The sequence below is a fragment of the Pteropus alecto genome, unplaced genomic scaffold, assembly GCF_000325575.1.
Source record: "Pteropus alecto unplaced genomic scaffold, ASM32557v1 scaffold25, whole genome shotgun sequence".
Lineage (NCBI taxonomy): Eukaryota > Metazoa > Chordata > Mammalia > Chiroptera > Pteropodidae > Pteropus > Pteropus alecto.
In genome coordinates, this window is record NW_006441955.1 from 12,357,145 (window position 1) to 12,374,281 (window position 17,137).

General features: G+C 35.4%; 1 protein-coding gene and 1 pseudogene across 5 annotated transcripts in view; both read left to right on the forward strand.

Moving 5' to 3' along the window:
• The window catches only part of PATJ (PATJ, crumbs cell polarity complex component), a 289,564-nt gene that overhangs the window by 105,409 nt on the left and 167,018 nt on the right, over nucleotides 1-17,137 (forward strand). For 4 of the 5 annotated variants that reach the window (XM_015595195.2, XM_006919265.3, XM_015595196.2 and 1 more), the window contains exons 24-26: nucleotides 1,144-1,321; nucleotides 6,199-6,309; nucleotides 13,593-13,670. In XM_015595195.2, coding sequence (XP_015450681.1) covers nucleotides 1,144-1,321; nucleotides 6,199-6,309; nucleotides 13,593-13,670 — 367 coding nt within the window. The remainder of the gene's footprint in view (nucleotides 1-1,143; nucleotides 1,322-6,198; nucleotides 6,310-13,592; nucleotides 13,671-17,137) is intronic. The other variant, XM_015595198.2, reaches the window with a different exon arrangement.
• LOC112485814 lies at nucleotides 13,330-13,448 on the forward strand (annotated as a pseudogene).

Genomic DNA, 17,137 nt, shown 5'->3' on the forward strand with positions numbered 1-17,137 from the left:
AATAGAGATTTTTAGTGAGGCAAAATGATTGTGACCAATATTAGGAAAATCTTTATCATACTTTCAGAGAAAACAATTTACAAATGTCTATCTATGATAATAACCAATGAACTAAGTGTAGTTTATCCCTGCATCACTAAGCAGGACTGGTAGGGCTGCCTTGAATGTAGTAAAGCTGCTTTCTTTATAAACAACAGTTGTTGAGGCTTCTGTCATATATCAGTTTACCTCTACCCTTCTCCTCTTAATGTTAGTCCAAGTTTGTGCCTTGTTCGAGCTAACAGAATGTGTTGGACCCTCCTTCCCTTGGATACACAATTTTATGTAGTTATCAGGGCTGTGCATTATTAAGATTATAAAACTCTTCCTTTAGCTACTCTCTCTGTTCTTCATGCATTATCAATTCCACCATGCCCACAAAGTGTCTGTTTTTTTTCTTACGCTTCTGAGTTTTGTCTTAAAAACTCTCAAGAGCTCTCTGTTAAGCTACTTTTTTGAGTTAATTTTGACGATGTCTGTGCAGTTTGGGCAAAATTCATAATATTTTGAGGGGCAAGTTTTATTCCATACTTTTTAAAAAATGATGTGGAGGTAGGAAGAAAACTGTCCTGTCTTCGGAGCAGATAAAATCTGTCTTCCACTTAAAGAAGCACAAGTTAAACCTGCTGGCTGGGAAAAGCGGCTTGGACAACGAGCCTCTCAGCGGCAAATTTATTTTTTTATGAAAGTCTGTGCCTTTTGCCAAAATGATATACATGACTTTCTTGATTTTTCACCTATTTGGTATTTCCTTAATCCATTCTTTGCTAATGTTATGGATGTAGATGAAAAGGACTAACCATAGAAAACATTGCGGTAGGGAATGGGAACATTAAGGCCTAGCTAAATCTCTCAATATTGAATTGTGTTTATTGTTTAAGAATCTATCTTTTTCTGAATTTAAGCTTTCATGTGCCATGAAATATGGGTAATATCTTATAATTTTGAAACTAGGTACAATTTCTATAACATTTATAAAAATATATTTAGGAAATACATAACATTTGAGTCACAAGATATGGTACAAATCGAACACTTACAGCAAAAGCCTAACAAATTAAATGAATTTGTTCATGAGTGAATTTTTCTTTTTCTTTTTTACAGTGTTGAGATTTTTAGAGAACCCGATGTGTCTCTTGGTATTAGTATTGTTGGTGGACAAACCGTTATAAAACGCCTAAAGAATGGAGAGGAGCTTAAAGGCATATTTATCAAACAAGTTTTAGAAGATAGTCCAGCAGGAAAAACAAATGCTCTTAAAACTGGAGATAAAATACTTGAGGTAAATGATGTTAAAATTCTGTTTTCGTTTGGAACGTACTCTAAGACAGTAAAATAGTCATTAAGCTAGAAGTCCTTCCTTCATGGGTTAGGGAATATGTGTGTACAATTGATGTCTTTTATTTAGATGCCTAAGTTTGTATGTTGTTGGCACCGTTTTATGAGATTCTGAAGTCGGGGTCATAGCATATCAAACAATAAAACAAAAAGCCTCACCTGACCGAAAAAAAACTTTCAAACTTTAACAGGATGAAGCAGATGGTGGGCATCATGCTTCTCCCACAGTCTTTAACAAGCTCTAAATTTTATAAATATGTGTCAGTGGGGTAGCCATGTTTGTCCTCCCAGAGTCGACCCTGGAAGTTGAAAACTCCATTGAGAAAGAGGTGAATCCATCGTTCACATGTGGTAGAGCTGTGTTTTAAGGGTGCATCAAGGCACTGAGAGTGTTCTGAGATCTGAATCTGATACATTTCTTTGCATTGGGTTTATTGGATGACACCATATTGAATATCTTCAATCCCAGAATCTGCTCATTCTTGATTCATACATTATGATGCTGAGCATCGGCTGTGGTGTTTTAGCCCTGAGAGAGTGAAGAGAGCCATGGAGGAGGTCATAGGCTAGTCTAGATTGTCCTGTTTATTTTCTGTTTGTTCTTAGAAAAGTAATAAACCCACCTTATTTTCAGTTTTCAAATAAAATAGAAATGAGGATTCAAAACCCTTAGCATCATTGTGAAGATTAAATCAAAGAATCACATAAAACTGCTCTGTATATACAAATTTCAGGTTGTATTTATGTTTGTGAAATTTTAAAAAATAAACAAACATTTAAAACACACTGGGGATATGGCAGTGAAGAAAATGACCAAAAATCTCTTCTCTTATGGAATTTATGTGATAGTAGGGAAGATAGAAAATACACTAAGTAGGTAAAATGTAGAATGTTAATTATAATAAGTAGCTATGGAGGATGATGGGTAGTGAAGGCAGTAGTTGCAATGAATAGATTTGCTATAGAAGATGATATTGGGACAAATATAGGAAGTGAGAGAGTGAGCCATATGGTTTTGGGGGGGAAAAAGGCTCCAGGCAGAGGGAACTAAAGTGTAAAAATTCTGTGGTAGGAGCTTGTCTCGGTGTGTTGAAGGAATGGAAAGAAGTCCCCAGTTGCCAGTGTAGAGTGAATGAGAGCAGGTAGATGAGAGAAGGTCTGAGGTAATGGGAGGACAAGTCATGTAGAACTTGGGAGGTCATCCACTCAGGATGCAATGAGAATCCATTAGAAAATTAATGAACATGGACAGTAGACTGGTGGTTACCAGAGAGTAGGGAGGAAGGGTGAGTTGGGAAAAGAAGATTAATGAATACATACACATTTTTTAAAAGGATACTCTGGCTTCTGGGGCAAGTGTGGTTTCTTTTATTTAGCATTTGCATTGTACTTTGTTTTTATTCTTTCCTTAATTTTTACCCCTTATTTGTGATTTTGTTTTACATACAACTGGATTTTGCTTTTTAAAAAATCTAAATTGATAATCTTCATCTAGTGAATAAGTATCATTCATTCATTTTTAATTTTGATTACTGACATATTTGAACTTAATTGTTAAATATATATGTTGTATTTTGTTTTATTGTTTTTCCCATAACTTTCTGTTTTGAAATAATTATAGATTCGTAGGAAATTGCAAATAAATATACAAGGAAGTTCCATGTACACTTTCCTCACCCTCCCTCAATGTTAATGTCATACAGAACTGTAGTACAATGGCAAAACCAAAATTACTGATATTGACACAATTCAATTACTGATATTGACCTTATTCAGATATCACCTTATTCAGTTATACATGCACTCGTGTGTATGTGTGCATGTGTGTGTGTGTAGCTCTAGAGTTTTATCAAATGTGTTGCCTTGTGTCACCCCACCACAATCAAGAAACTCAGCTATATCATCACCTCAGGACTCCTGTCTGTTAACCCTCTATAGCCACTCCTCTTCCCTCTCTCCCCATCTCTAATCTCTGGCAAGCACTAATCTGTTTCTCCATGTCTATAATTTTGTTATTTCACAGTTGTCACATAAATGGAATTATGTGTTATATATCTTTTTGAGACTGGCTTTTTTCACTCAGTGTAATTTTGTTAAAGTTCATTCAATTTGCTGTGTCTAACAACAATTCATTCCTTTTTATGGCTGAATAGTATTCTGTGGTATGGAGGTACTACAGTTTAATCATTCACCCATTAAAAGACATTTGAGAAGTTTCCATTTCTTGGCTATTATGAATAAAGTTCTTATAAACATTTGTATACAAGTGCCTAACTGAAAATAAGTCTTTGTTTCTCTGGGATAAATGCCCAAGAGTACAATTGCTGGGTTGTATGGTAAGTTCATTTTTAGTTTTGAAAGGAACTATCAAACTATTTTTCAGAATGGCTGTACCATTTTACATTCCCACCCGCAATGTATGAATGATCCAATTTTTCTGCATCCTCACCAACATTTGATGTTGTCACTAGTTTTCATTTTAGCTATTCTGATAGGCATTTAGTGATATCTTATTATTATTATTTTTTTAATTTCATTTCTCTAATGGCTTATGTTTAATGACAAAGAACTTTTTATGTGTATCCTCTTCAGTGAAATGTTCTTGCATGTCTTTTTCCCGTTTTCTAATTGGATTGTTCATTGTTTTATCTTTTTAAATTTTTGTGCCTTTTTACCCTCATCTTTCTCTGCTGTCAGTAGAATATAAAATATTCTCTCACTTATCCATCATTATGTTTACACATACTAATAAAACCTACTGTTTTGTCTCACATTTAATGGCTTATATTTCTTTAAGCTCAGCAGAATCGAAATGTTACACTTAAATATACATTTTGTCAAGCCAAATGAGTCATCTGTTTACTTTTTTCCTTGTGAAAATTGTTACTTGTTTGTTTTGTTTTTAAGTAACACTAAATAATCATTTCTCTCTATCTTGAAACAATTGCATGAAGGATGTAGGTCCATGTAAAGAATTTTTTAGACCAGGAAGTTTGAATTTAATTTAATTTTTAGAAACAGATCTTCATCTGTGCAAATGTACACAGTTTTGGGTGATAATTTTAAAGCTGAGAAAAACTAAAATATTTTCTCTTGTAATATGACAGAATTCCATTTTTTACTAACTTCTCAACTTTAGTGATTCCCATTTAACATTGTGAAAATCTGTGTTAGGGAAACCAAAGCCAATTATTACTGGAAGATGAAGTAATTCTCATATAGCCTCTACTTCTGTTATTGATGAATGTTTTGGATATTAGGTTATTCCTAAGACGCTTCCTCAAACTCTTGTGATAGCTTTAAGCTTCACTTGGATGGGAGACCACCTGGGAAGACCAGATGCTGTAGGCATGAAAAATAAAAAAATAAGGGATTGTAAGCTGACAAGGTCTTTGCAATCTGTGAGGTCAACCAAGGGTTGCCTCGCCTGAAAAAAAAAAAAAAAAGATTCAGTGATTGATCATTCTGATCACTCTGTTGGATATACTTCCAACTCCTTTGATCCTCTTTCCTTTCACTGAACTTGTGTGGGAGAACCACATCCTAGTTAAATGCAATTCTTTGCTTCTTTCATGTCTCTAGCATTGCTGGAGAAAATAACCACCATGCTGTCTGGTCTCATTTTAAATTAATGACCACCCCCTCAAGTGAGTCTTTAGTTCTGCTCTGAAGTCCTGCAATATTTGCCTAGTTGTTTCATTCTACTTGTGCAGGTAACTATTTCAGACCTCCTGTACCTTCTTATCAGTCTTAATCTCAGTTTATGGTCCTTGTTTCTTATTTTATTGAGAAAATAGAAGCTGTCAAAAAGGAACTTCCCTTTGCTCCCACTGCATACTAAATCTTTTTTCTAATGGTATCTGTAACAACAAATGAACAGTTTGTGCTTATGTCTAAAGCTAATCTCTGTCACTTGTGCAGTAGAAGTCATTACCTCTTCACTGTCCAAGTATCTGCTTCTACAGTTGCTACTTTTCTATCATTAACTTTTTCCTTTCCACTGCATCATTATTGCTATAATATCTCCCATCTTAAAAACAAAAACCTACCTTGATCTCACATCCTTCTCCACACACATTCCTATTTCTTTGCCCCCCTCATAGTAAAGCAGTTTTCACAGATTGTCACTATCTACTGACCATAAGCCATCTCAACATTTACCAATGCTTTGTTACATTATTGGTTTGAAAAACTGGTTCTGTTAAATATGTTTGGCAAATACAGAATACTCTTAGAGATTATAGGCATGTTTCCAGGTTAGGTTCTCTGAGACTTGTATAATAAGGAACCATTTACACTTACCCAATTTGTTGAACATAGGACACTTTTAGTAAAAGAACCTAAGGATGTTTTCATACTTCTTTTTGACCATAATTTAAGAAATGTTCAACTGCTCAATTGTGATAAAGGACAGTTTGCTGAAAATATCATTCTTCTCAGTTTGAGAAGAGTCCAGAGAGACCATGTTCTCTCCTCTGGCCCCACACAAAACTATGTACTGTGTTAGTGGCAGAGGTGACATTATAAGCTCAGAAGCTTCATAAGGTTCTGTTACTGACTGAGCTACAGTTTTCAACAATAATAGTTAGCTAGGACTGTTGTTATTAAGATTTTTGTCTTATTTCCTTTTCTTGAAAGTGAAATGTTATTTTCCATAAATGTATTCTAAACAGCAAAGCTTTTTATGAGCCAGTCTTTTTTTTTTCTAATTCATTAGATTCTGGCAGGTCTCATAACTAGATAATACACATGAACTTTGAATTAACCTACCCACAGTATCTACTGCCTTTCTAATTGAAATAAATTACTTCTGTGTTATAGGTGTCTGGAGTAGATTTGCAGAATGCCTCACACAGTGAAGCAGTCGAGGCCATTAAGAATGCAGGAAATCCCGTGGTGTTCGTTGTTCAGAGCTTGTCATCCACTCCAAGAGTAAGCTTTAGTTTATACTTTCAAAAAGTTTAAGAATATTCTCTGTATCTGTAAACTAAGCTTTAGCCTCCAAGTATTTTTTCGCATATTTTCATTGTTATGCTACTGCTACCTAGAAAAAGCATTGGCTTCATACATATTTAGTTAGTGATTTCAATTTCTCCCCCTTTTTTTTTCCTCTCTTATTTTGATCCCCTCGTTAAATGTGAGTCATCACAGTGTGCACTGGTTTAAATTAGGCTGTGGAGTCAAGCAGGCCCATTTTCAATCCCTTGTTCCCCTATGTGCCAGCTCTGCTAACTCGGAGGCAAGTTACTTAACTTTTCTGAGCCAGTTATTTTGTTTATAGAATACTTGGAACATAAAGAGGATCAGGTATAAAAACATTCTAGAGATACTATCAAATGTTCCGTATATTTATTAAAACGTGTGAAAATACAAACACGTTGTATTGTTGTGTGTTCTAATGGAGGTTCCAAATTCAAAAATAGCAGTATTTAATCATAAAAATTTTTTTCTGAAATAAATCACTGTTCGTGTATGGAATTAGAACTCTGATTCGCAGATGTCGGTGGCAAGATGTGCATTTTATATTGTAATTTGCAGCAGAAATGGCACCCTTAAGCCCTATAACTGGAAGCAGTGTTGGTTTTTTTTTTTTTTAATAATGAAAGACAGCTGTTCAAAACATAGGTCCTTCTGAACAGTAGAAAAACTGTACATATTTTTCAAAAATTTGCTTTGCAATACAGTAATGCAGTGCTTTTCAATCTTCTATACGTTAAGATATACAGAAAATAATATTCATATGCTAAACTGAACAAACAGATGTCTGGCTGCCCCAAGGGCAGAGGCATCAGTATGCTACTGTGACATACTTGTACCTTGCCTGCACCCAGTGGGCTGCAGCCTCACCCCACTTGAGTCCTCTGTTGTTGTTTACTGTATTGCAGTTCAGTCCCTTTCTGTCTTATCACTGTGTTTACACCATCGGGACTAATTGAGAATGGTGAACTAAATAAAGCCTCATTTTTATGCAATTCAAATTTCAAGATTTTTTGGATTCTACTTTTTAACATTGAAATAATATTGAAAAAGTAGTTAATAATATCACTTTTATTTTTGGAGTTCAGTAGGAAAATTGGCCAAATTATTCCTTACTAAATGCTAATTCCAAAGAAACCACTTTGAGCTAGAATGAGCCAATCAGATTATACATTTATGTGGCCACTTGTGAATGCTGTGCTGAAAAATGTTGAAAGCATTCAAATAGGTTATAAACCAAAAAGGCCAGGCTTTCAACCCACCCTTTGCTGGTGAGCTGAGGTGGAAATTTTCACTTGGATGACATAAACAGTGTAATTTCTTTCAACTCTAAAAAAAGGAAAATCTCTTCAGCATCCTGCCATGCTCAAGTCACTTATCCCCATACAGCATAACAGACTGCCACATTGTACATTTGGGTCATCAAGCATTGAACTATCCGTGGGAGTCTATTCAGGTGATGATGTTAATTGCTGTGTCAATGCCTTGTTCCATTTTTTTAGGCACAAAATGATTCCTGTTGAATGAGGCAATGAAAGGAATCAAGTTTCATGTCTTTGCAAAATGGTGTTCTCTTCAGCTTATTGTTGCAAGTAGTAGTGATCATCACAGAAACAGGAAATACAGCAAAATGCTTAATCATTTTTGACCAGTTTACTTTACTTTGAGAGTTTCCTCAAAGCCTCCGAAAGAAGTCATTTCCTAATGTTGAGACCATCAAAGGCCCTATGCCTAACTGTGCCTTGGTCATGTGGAAATTTTCATCAACATCATGAATTGAGCAGTGGTGTTTAAATTTGTACTTTCCTTTGAATTATCATTTTTTATACTTGTGCTTTTCACAGATGCTTTAAGAATATCATTAATACATTACTTTTTTAAGCTTTTTCTCCTGTTTCTCGATTGTATTTTAAGCATATTAGTTGGAATTGTGTGTATCCATTTAGATTGACTTAGTAAATGCTTATTTAAGAGCAGAACCCATGATTTATAGTGTACTTATGTAGAAAGTTTTTATGCCAAGGTAATTTTTTCCCACTTAGTAACATAACTCCATTTCATAGTGGCATCACATATATTTTTTTTTAATGTTCAAAAGTAAACCCTTTTGAAGTTGGGGCTATCCCTTCAGTTCATTAAATTTATTATCATGCATTTTTTTTCCCTGTATTTCATTTGTACTTCCTAGTATTATTATTTCATAATGTTGCTTACATTTTTTTGATACAGTACATTTTGTATATTAATCAATCATATTTTTTACTTTCACAAGAAAAAGGCTTTCTTCTACTTTTCTTAAAGATATAATCTTGATAAGCCTTTTGTCTTCCAAATTTTGCTAATTATATTTATATAGAAATATAGTTTTCTTATTTGAAAAGTAAATGGTATAAACCTTATGAACAGCAACTGACATTCTGTCCCATCCTAAAGCTTCTACTGTTCAGCCTCAGCTGGTTTTTTCATGGGAAAAAGTACGTCCAGTAAGGGCAGATATCCTGACTTGTCAGGGAAACAAAGTGTTCTGTTTAGTTTTAAGATTCTTTAAGACAAGAAACACATCCCTGTAGACCCACCAGTTTTTGAACTCTGACTTAGTTGATGAGTATATTAAATAGAGAAATAAATATTAAGTACTAGTATGCTGTGTGTTCACATAAGAAGCACTGAATATATGTTGATGTATCATTACCATTGTATTTACTTAAACATTTCTGAGACTTCTTCATTTATTCCAAAATTAATTTATTTCTTTAGACTATATTGAAAGTGAAGAAAAATTAACCTTATTGCATTTAGAGAAAGAACTTTTGGTTAAGATGGAGTAGTAGGTAGATACTGTGCTCACTTCTTCTCATGACCACATCAAAATTAAAACCATCCTTGGGAGTCACCTGAGGTCTGGCTGAATAGAAGTCCTACAACTGGGGACATACATGAGAGGCCACCTCTAGACTGGAAGGAGGAGTGGAGATGAGAAATGGGCTGGTCCCACAACCACGTATAGCAATTAAGAATTGGGAGGGATATCTTGGCTCTGGAGGTCCCAGGGAGGAGCAAGGGGTCCCGGCCCCATGCTAGACTCCCTAGCCCAGGGTTCTGGTGCCAGGCACAGAAGTCCCCATAACTTCTGGCTGTGAAAAACAGTGGAGATTGTGGCTGAGACAAAGGGCTGCGGGACTTGCAGATGTTCCTCTTAAAGGGCCCACATGTGGATTTACTCACAACTCATTTGCTCTGAGCTCCAGTGCTAGGGCAGCTGCTCAGAAATTACCAGGGACATATGTGGAGAAACCGAGTTTTCTGGCTTCATGGCAGGGGCTGGAGGGGCAGCTTTCTCCCAGACAGAAGTGCTGGCAGAATCCATTGTTCCTTCGTTGAGCCCTCCCCCACTCCGGTTGTGCAGCCACAGGTGGGTGCCATGTCTGAGACTCCATCAACTTGGCTAACACAGGTTGCCCTGCCAGGTGATTCCCTGAGACCCCACCCCACTTAACTTGCTATCACACTCAAGCTGCCTTCAGTAGATTTTCTATACAAACAGCCTGTCTTGGCTCATGCTGCAGACTTTCCTAACATCTATCAAAGGTTCACAAAAACTGAAAAAGCAGCAGCTGGCCTCAGTGCGCCCCACACCTGAGCAGCCCCAAGCCTGGCAGTAATGGCATCTGACCTCAGTTGGCAGCTTGGCCTCTCGAGGCACTTTCAGTCCCAGCATGGGTGGTGGCTATCTGTAGATTGCGTGGGGTTCATCCCAGCATGGGTGGTGGCTCATGCCAGGTGGCCCTGGGCAGGGCACAGGCTGCAGCTGAACTTGGCCTGTGTCAGGAGGCCCCAGCCTGCAAACTGGAACACTTCCCGGGGTCACATCTGAAAACAACACACCCAAAATGCAGACAGGGCAGGCACCAGAGTGAATCCTGCTTTGTAGAATCACCCTGTGCACAACAGTTCCTCCACTGGTCCTGGCCAGTCATCACAGCCAACCAGCCCACCAGCCCAAGGGTCAATCCATCCCATGATGAGCAAAGAGCAATCATGGCTCAACTCATACAAGGGCCATATCTGGAGCACCTGGCTCAGATGACCAAGGAAGACTTCTACTGGGACTCACAGCACACCTACTACATAAAGCCTCTCTAGTAAGACTGGGAGACATAGCAGCCCTACCTTTTACATAGAAACAAGCAAGTAGGAAGCCAAAATGGGAAGACAAAGAAACAAGTTCTAAATGAAAGAACAGAACAAAGCTCCAGAAAAAGAACTAAATGAAATGGAGACAAGCAATCTACCAGATGCAGAGTTCATAACACTGTTTATAAGAATGCTCAATGAACTTAGGGGAAGAGTAGATGAACTCAATGAGAACTTTAATAAAGAGAAAACATAAAAATGGAGATAGAAAACAAGCAAACAAAAAGAACCAGTGAGAAATAAAGAATACAATAAATGAAATGAAAAATATCTTAGGAGAAGAAGATTAGTTGAAGTGGAAGATCAGTGATTTAGAGGATAAGGTAGCAGAAAACACCCAATCAAAAGAGCAACACAAAAAATCCAAAAATAGGAGGATAGTTTATGGAGCCTCTGGGACAACATCAAGCATACCAACATTCGCATCATAGGGGTACCAAAAGGAGAAGAGAGCAAGGAACTGAAAACCTATCTGAAGAAATAATGATGGAAAACCTCCCTAACCTGGTGAAGGAAATAGACATACAAGCTCAGGAAGTGCAGAGTCCCAAACAAGGTGAACTCAAAGAGGCCCATGCCGAGATACATCATAATTAAAATGACAAAGGTTAACTTCAAAGAATCTTAAAAAGCAGCAAGAGAAAAGCAATTAATTACCTACAAGGGAGCTCCCATAAGACTATCAGCAAATTTCTCAACAGAAACTTTGCAGGCCAGAAGGACTGGTGGTAAATATTCAAAGTGATGAAAAGTAAGGACCTACAACCAAGATTACTCTACCCAGGAAAGCTATCATTTAGAATTGAAAGAAATATAAAGAGCTTCCTAGACAAGAAAAAGCTAAAAGAGTTCATCATCACCAAGCCAGTATTAAAGGAAATGTTAGAGGGACTTCTTTCAAAAAAGAAGGAAAAAAAAATTAAAAATATGAATAAAATGGAATAACTACATATTCAGCTACAATTACTTTAAATGTAAAAAGATTAAGTGCTCTAATCAAAAGACAGAGTGGCTGAATGGATAAGAAAACAAGAACCTTACATATACCGTCCACAAGAGACTCACTTCAGATAGAAAGACACACACAGAGACTGAAAGTAAAGGGATGGAAAAAGATATTTCATGAAAATAAAAATGAAAAAAAAAAAAAAATCTAGGGTAGCAATACTTATACCAGACAAAATAGACTTTAAAACAAAGGCTGTAACAAGAGACAAAGAATGATCCTGTTATCCCACTCTTGGGTATTTAACTGAAGAAACCTAAAACACCACTTTGAAGGGACATGTGAATCCATATGTTCACTGCAGCATTATTTACAATAGTCAAGATATGGAGGCATCCTGAATGTCTGTTGATGGATGCATGGATAAAGAAGAGGTGGTATATATATACAATGGAATATTACTCAGCCATTAAAAAGAAGTCTTACCATCTGCAACAACATGGATGGACCTAGAGTATATTGTGCTGAGTTTGTATGGAAAATCCACTGGAAGCAGCTTGGGTGGTCCCAATATCAGGAAGAGCATGGTCTCAGGGAATCACCAAGACAGGGCGACCAGTGTTAGCTATGTTGTTGGAGACTCAGATAGTGCAGCCACCTGGGTCTACAAGCCAGTGGAGGAAGGCTCAACAAAGGACCAATGCCCTCTGCCAGCACTTCTGTCAGGGAGAAAGCTTTTCTCCAGCCCTTGGCCTGAAGCCAGACAATTCAGTTCCTCTATACATGTCTCTGGTGCCTTTCGAGCTGCTGCCCTAGCTCTGGAGATCAGAGCAAGTGAGTCCATCAGTGAATGAGTCCATCAGAGAGTAAGTCTGCACGTGGGGCCTTTAAGAGGAAAGTCCACAAGTCCTGCAGCCCTCCATCTCAGCCACAATCTCCACTAGTTTTCACAGCCGGAAATTTTGGGGACTTCTCTTCCCAGCACTGAACCCTGGGCTGGGGAATATAGTGTGGGGTCAGGACCTCTTCCTCTTCCTCGGTAGGAACCTCTGTGGCTGAGATATTTCTTCCGATTCTCAACCGCCAACACAGGTGTGGGACCAGCCTGTTTCATGTCTCCACCCCTCCTACCATTCTTGAGGTGGCCTTTTCTGTATGTCCCCAGTTGTAGGATTTTGTTCAGCTAGACTTCAGGTGACTCCCAATGGTGGCTATTCTGTAGTTTAGTTGTAATTTTGATGTGTTTGTGAGAGGAGGCAAGCACAGCATTTATCTACTCTGCCATCTTGACCGAACACTGTAATTGGTTCTTTCTGATCACCAAGGTTATGGTGATAAATAACACTAAATTCCAGCTTTCATTGATTGGGCTTTTATTCAGTGGTTTAAATAGATTTGTAATTCATTTTTATGCTAACAGTGATAATGAAATATTGACTGTGTACTGTGTGCTAAGTAACATACTTGAACTGGGGTACAATGATAAATAAGATAAAGCTATCAAATAAATGATGCATCCTAAGTTCTAAGAATTAACTTAGGTTACCCCTAAAACTATATTTTATAAAATGAGATGTTTTGTATGACAGCTGGTATCATGACCTTCTTTTTAGTCTTCATTTTCACTTTCAGAATCTACACATACAAGCTTGTAAATTTATTGCCCCTTGATGGTACATACACACACACACACACAATATTTTGAGTTATAAGTTTTCAGATTTCCCAAGTTGTATTGTTTGCCATGAATTGTACTTTTCATTTCTTTACTTTTTAGATGAAGTCAGAGTTAAGATTTAACTGTTTAAAACAATATATTAAGGAATGTAATGGTTGTCTATGGCCATGCTACTCTGAACAAGCCCGAACCCATCTGATTTTGGAAGCTAAGCAGGGTCGGGCCTGGTTAGTACTTGAATGGGAGACCACCTAGGAAGACCAGGTGCTGTAGGCATAAAAAAAAATTTTTAAATAATAAAATAAAAAAATTAAAAGAAATGTAATGATTGGAACATTTAAATGGTTTTCTCTCTCTCTCTCTCTCTTTTTTTTGTTTTTGTTTTTGGGTTTTTTTTTTTGGTGGTGGTGGTGGTGGTAGGTCATTCCTAGTGTGTATAACAAGGCCAACAAAATCACTAATAACCAGGACCAAGATACCCAAGAAAACAAAGAAAAGGTAACTTGGACTTCTCAAGCTTTGAAAAAATGTTTATGGTTTCTTTTTGCCTATCTGAGCTGTAATTAATAAGAGTGGTTTTTTGATGAGTATCAGGGTGAAAGTACTGTATTTGTAATATTTCCTTTTTATGAACATAACTGGTTCTGACCAGGATGGAGGCTAGAAGCTTAGTGAAGCATAGGTGTAAAATGTTATAAAGCACCAATCAGCTATCGTTATCTTTATCTCTCTTTACTGTTCAGCTGGGCTAGTTGTCTGTTCATTCCCAGAAAATGCCTTGCACACTTGGGAGTTTGAGACTTTGATCTTGCTCTTCTCTCAGCTTGGAAGTCTATTTCCCACATTGTTTTTCCTTTTCATCCTCCCAGGAGTAGGTCAAAGGTCATCTCTACTGAGAAACCATTTTTTACCATTAATCAGAATTAATCATCCGTTTCTGTTTTCCCACCTCTATTTCGGTAGAATTAGTTGTCTAAAATTTATTTTAGGATATGATATCAGGTAGAGATGAATTTCCATTTACCGCCGTAAGGATAAATAATTATCCCGCTGTTTAAAAATAGGCCCTCCTTTACCCATGGATTTGCAGCATGACCTCTGTTGTATCTCGGGTTATCAGAGAGAGTTTCTGAGCTTTCTCTTTGTTCCATTTGTGTCACAGAACAAAATGCTACCCTACCTAAATATTAAAGCCTAATAATAAATCTTGTCTTCTAGTAGAGTGATTTCCTTTACATATTTCTTCTTTAGAAGTGTCTTCATATTTGTGGGGTTTTTTTCTTGTCCATATAAATTTTAGAATTAGCTTATCAAGTTTCACAAAATATCTCTTTGAGAATTTTGATTGTAACTGTGTCAAATCTGTAGATTAGTTTGGAAAGAAGTTACATCTTTACGATATTGAGCCTTCTTAACCTTAACACGGTATATCTTTATATAATATTTTAGAACTTATTAAGTTTTTCTTTAATTTCTTTCAATTTTTATAATTTTCTTCAGAAAATTATTATAATCTTTGGTTTATTCCTGGATAGTCTTATATTTTATGATGGTTTTAAAATATTTTTAAATCATATTTTCTATTTGTTGCTAGTGTAGACATAAAACTGACTTTTATATATTTATTTTGATGACAAAAAAGAAATCTGTAGGAGGTGAACCCACAATGTAAATATATATGTGCCTTACTATTAAAATGTACAGCTGGAACTTATTGGATTTTGTTAACCAATGTCACCATAAAAAATAAATTAATTAATTAAAATATATATTTTTTTATTTGACATCTTGTAACATTATTCTCTATTCTTTTATAAAATGAAATAATCTAGTGTAGAACATGGAAAAACCAAAATGCTGAAATTAAAAAAAAAAAGCTTAAAATCTTTCATAAACATGCTACCTAAAGATAAACATTATATATTTCATGTAGAACTTTCTAGTGTCTTTGGATATGTGCTCCACACATATATGTAAAATATTTAATAAGGATATGAATCTTAAATTCTAATTTTTTGTTTATTGATTTTTATTTCTGAGTTTTCTATATAGCTAATAATGACCACTTTGACTTCTAATATGTTTAATAGAAGTAATGATAATTAATATTCTTGTCATTTTTCCTGCCGATATTTTAAAAATTGCTTTATTTCATCATTGAATATGATGTATGCTATAAGTTTTTGTAAATAATTCTTAAGGTTAAAGTAGTAATCCCTTTCATTCTTATTTTGCTAAGAATTTTTATCATGAATGGTATTGCATTGTATTTTATCAAATGTATTATCTGCATTACTGAAATAACTATGTGTGTATACATTTTTTTTCCTTGAATCTCTTAATGTGGCAGATCACATTAATATATTTTGTAATGTTGAACCAATCTTGAGTTCTTGGATTAAACTGAACTTTGCTGTGTTCTTTTTTGCTCATTGCTAGTAATATTTATTTCAAAATGTTTGCATCTGTGGTTATGAATGAGATTGGCTCATAATTTTCCATTTATGTACTGTCCTTTCTGGCTTAGGTTATATGAGACTAGTAAAATGAATAGTAGGAGTATTTTTTTTTTTTTTTTAGCTCTCTGAGAGTTTGTGTAAAATGATCATTATCTATTATCAAACTAGCCTATGAAGCCATTGTAGGCCTTTGTTTTCTATGTGGTGTGGGAATAAACTAAACTACTTATTCAGTTATTTAATAGTTATCGAACTATTCAGACTTTCTGTTTCTTCTAGAGTCAGTTGTGGTTACTAACTCTTTTCTAGGAATATTGATATCACCTTACTTTTTGTATTTGTTGGCACAAAGTTGTTCATGTATTCTCTTAATTTGTATTTGTGCTCTATCCACTATAGTTTGTTTTCCATTCTGAATGTAGTTTTTTTTTACTTTTTTCTTAATCCTGAAAGTAATTTTTTTGTTTAAATCCCCTTTTTGAAGAATTAAGTTCTGAATTGTTAGTCTTTTCTGTTGTATCTTTATGCTGCTTAATTTTGTTCTCATTTTTATATTGCCTTATTTCTTTCTTAGTGTTTATTCTCCTTTTTTCCTGGTAATAATCTTTAGTTAGTTGGAGAGTTTATTAATTTTTAGCCATTCTTTTTTTCTAAAATAATCATTTAACACCAGAAATTTCTAAGTATTTTTTTACCTGCATCCCCAAATTTTAAGTTGAATTTCTATTATTCAGTAATAAGCTGGGAGGTTTTTTAGCCCCCAACATGATCTGTTTTTTACCCAAGTTTATTTGTATGTTTAAATATCATTAAATTTCATAAAATATTTCATGAATTTTTTTAAAAACTTATTTTTAACATTTTTTAATTATAATCAGAGATTATGGTTTGTATAATATTCTTTTACATTGGTTGAGACTTATTGCCTTGTACATTGTCCCTTATAAATGCATATTTGTGATTTAAAAGAATAGCTATTATTTAGCTATTAGGTACATGTTGTTATACAAAGTCATTAGGGCAAACTAATTGAGTGATTCAGATATTCTATAGACTAACTTATTTTGGGGAAGAGAGAGTCAGGGTAACATAACAATCTCCCCTTTACATGGCGAAATTAGTTTATTTTTCATTTGGTTTTCCGCTTTTTATTTTACATTTTTTCAAATTAATTTATTAGGTGTCTACAAGTTTAAAATTTGTATATCTTCCTAGGGAATTGATCCTTTTATTATCTAGTTTATCTAATATCACTGAAACTTCACCAACTTTCTTTTTGCATTTGCCTGGTATTTTGGCTTGGAAATTTTTGAGTCACACACAGAATGAATTCAGGTCTGCAACCTGGGTGAGTCTGGGCTTGTAAGGAATTCTCAGGAAACACTGATTTTCTTTTTTCTTTTTCTTCTTTCACCTCAAGCTAAGGCCAAGGCCAGGAAGTATCCCTATTATATTCTGTGATAAGGATTTTGATTTGTTTTCTTGATTTTTTAAAAAAAACTTCAC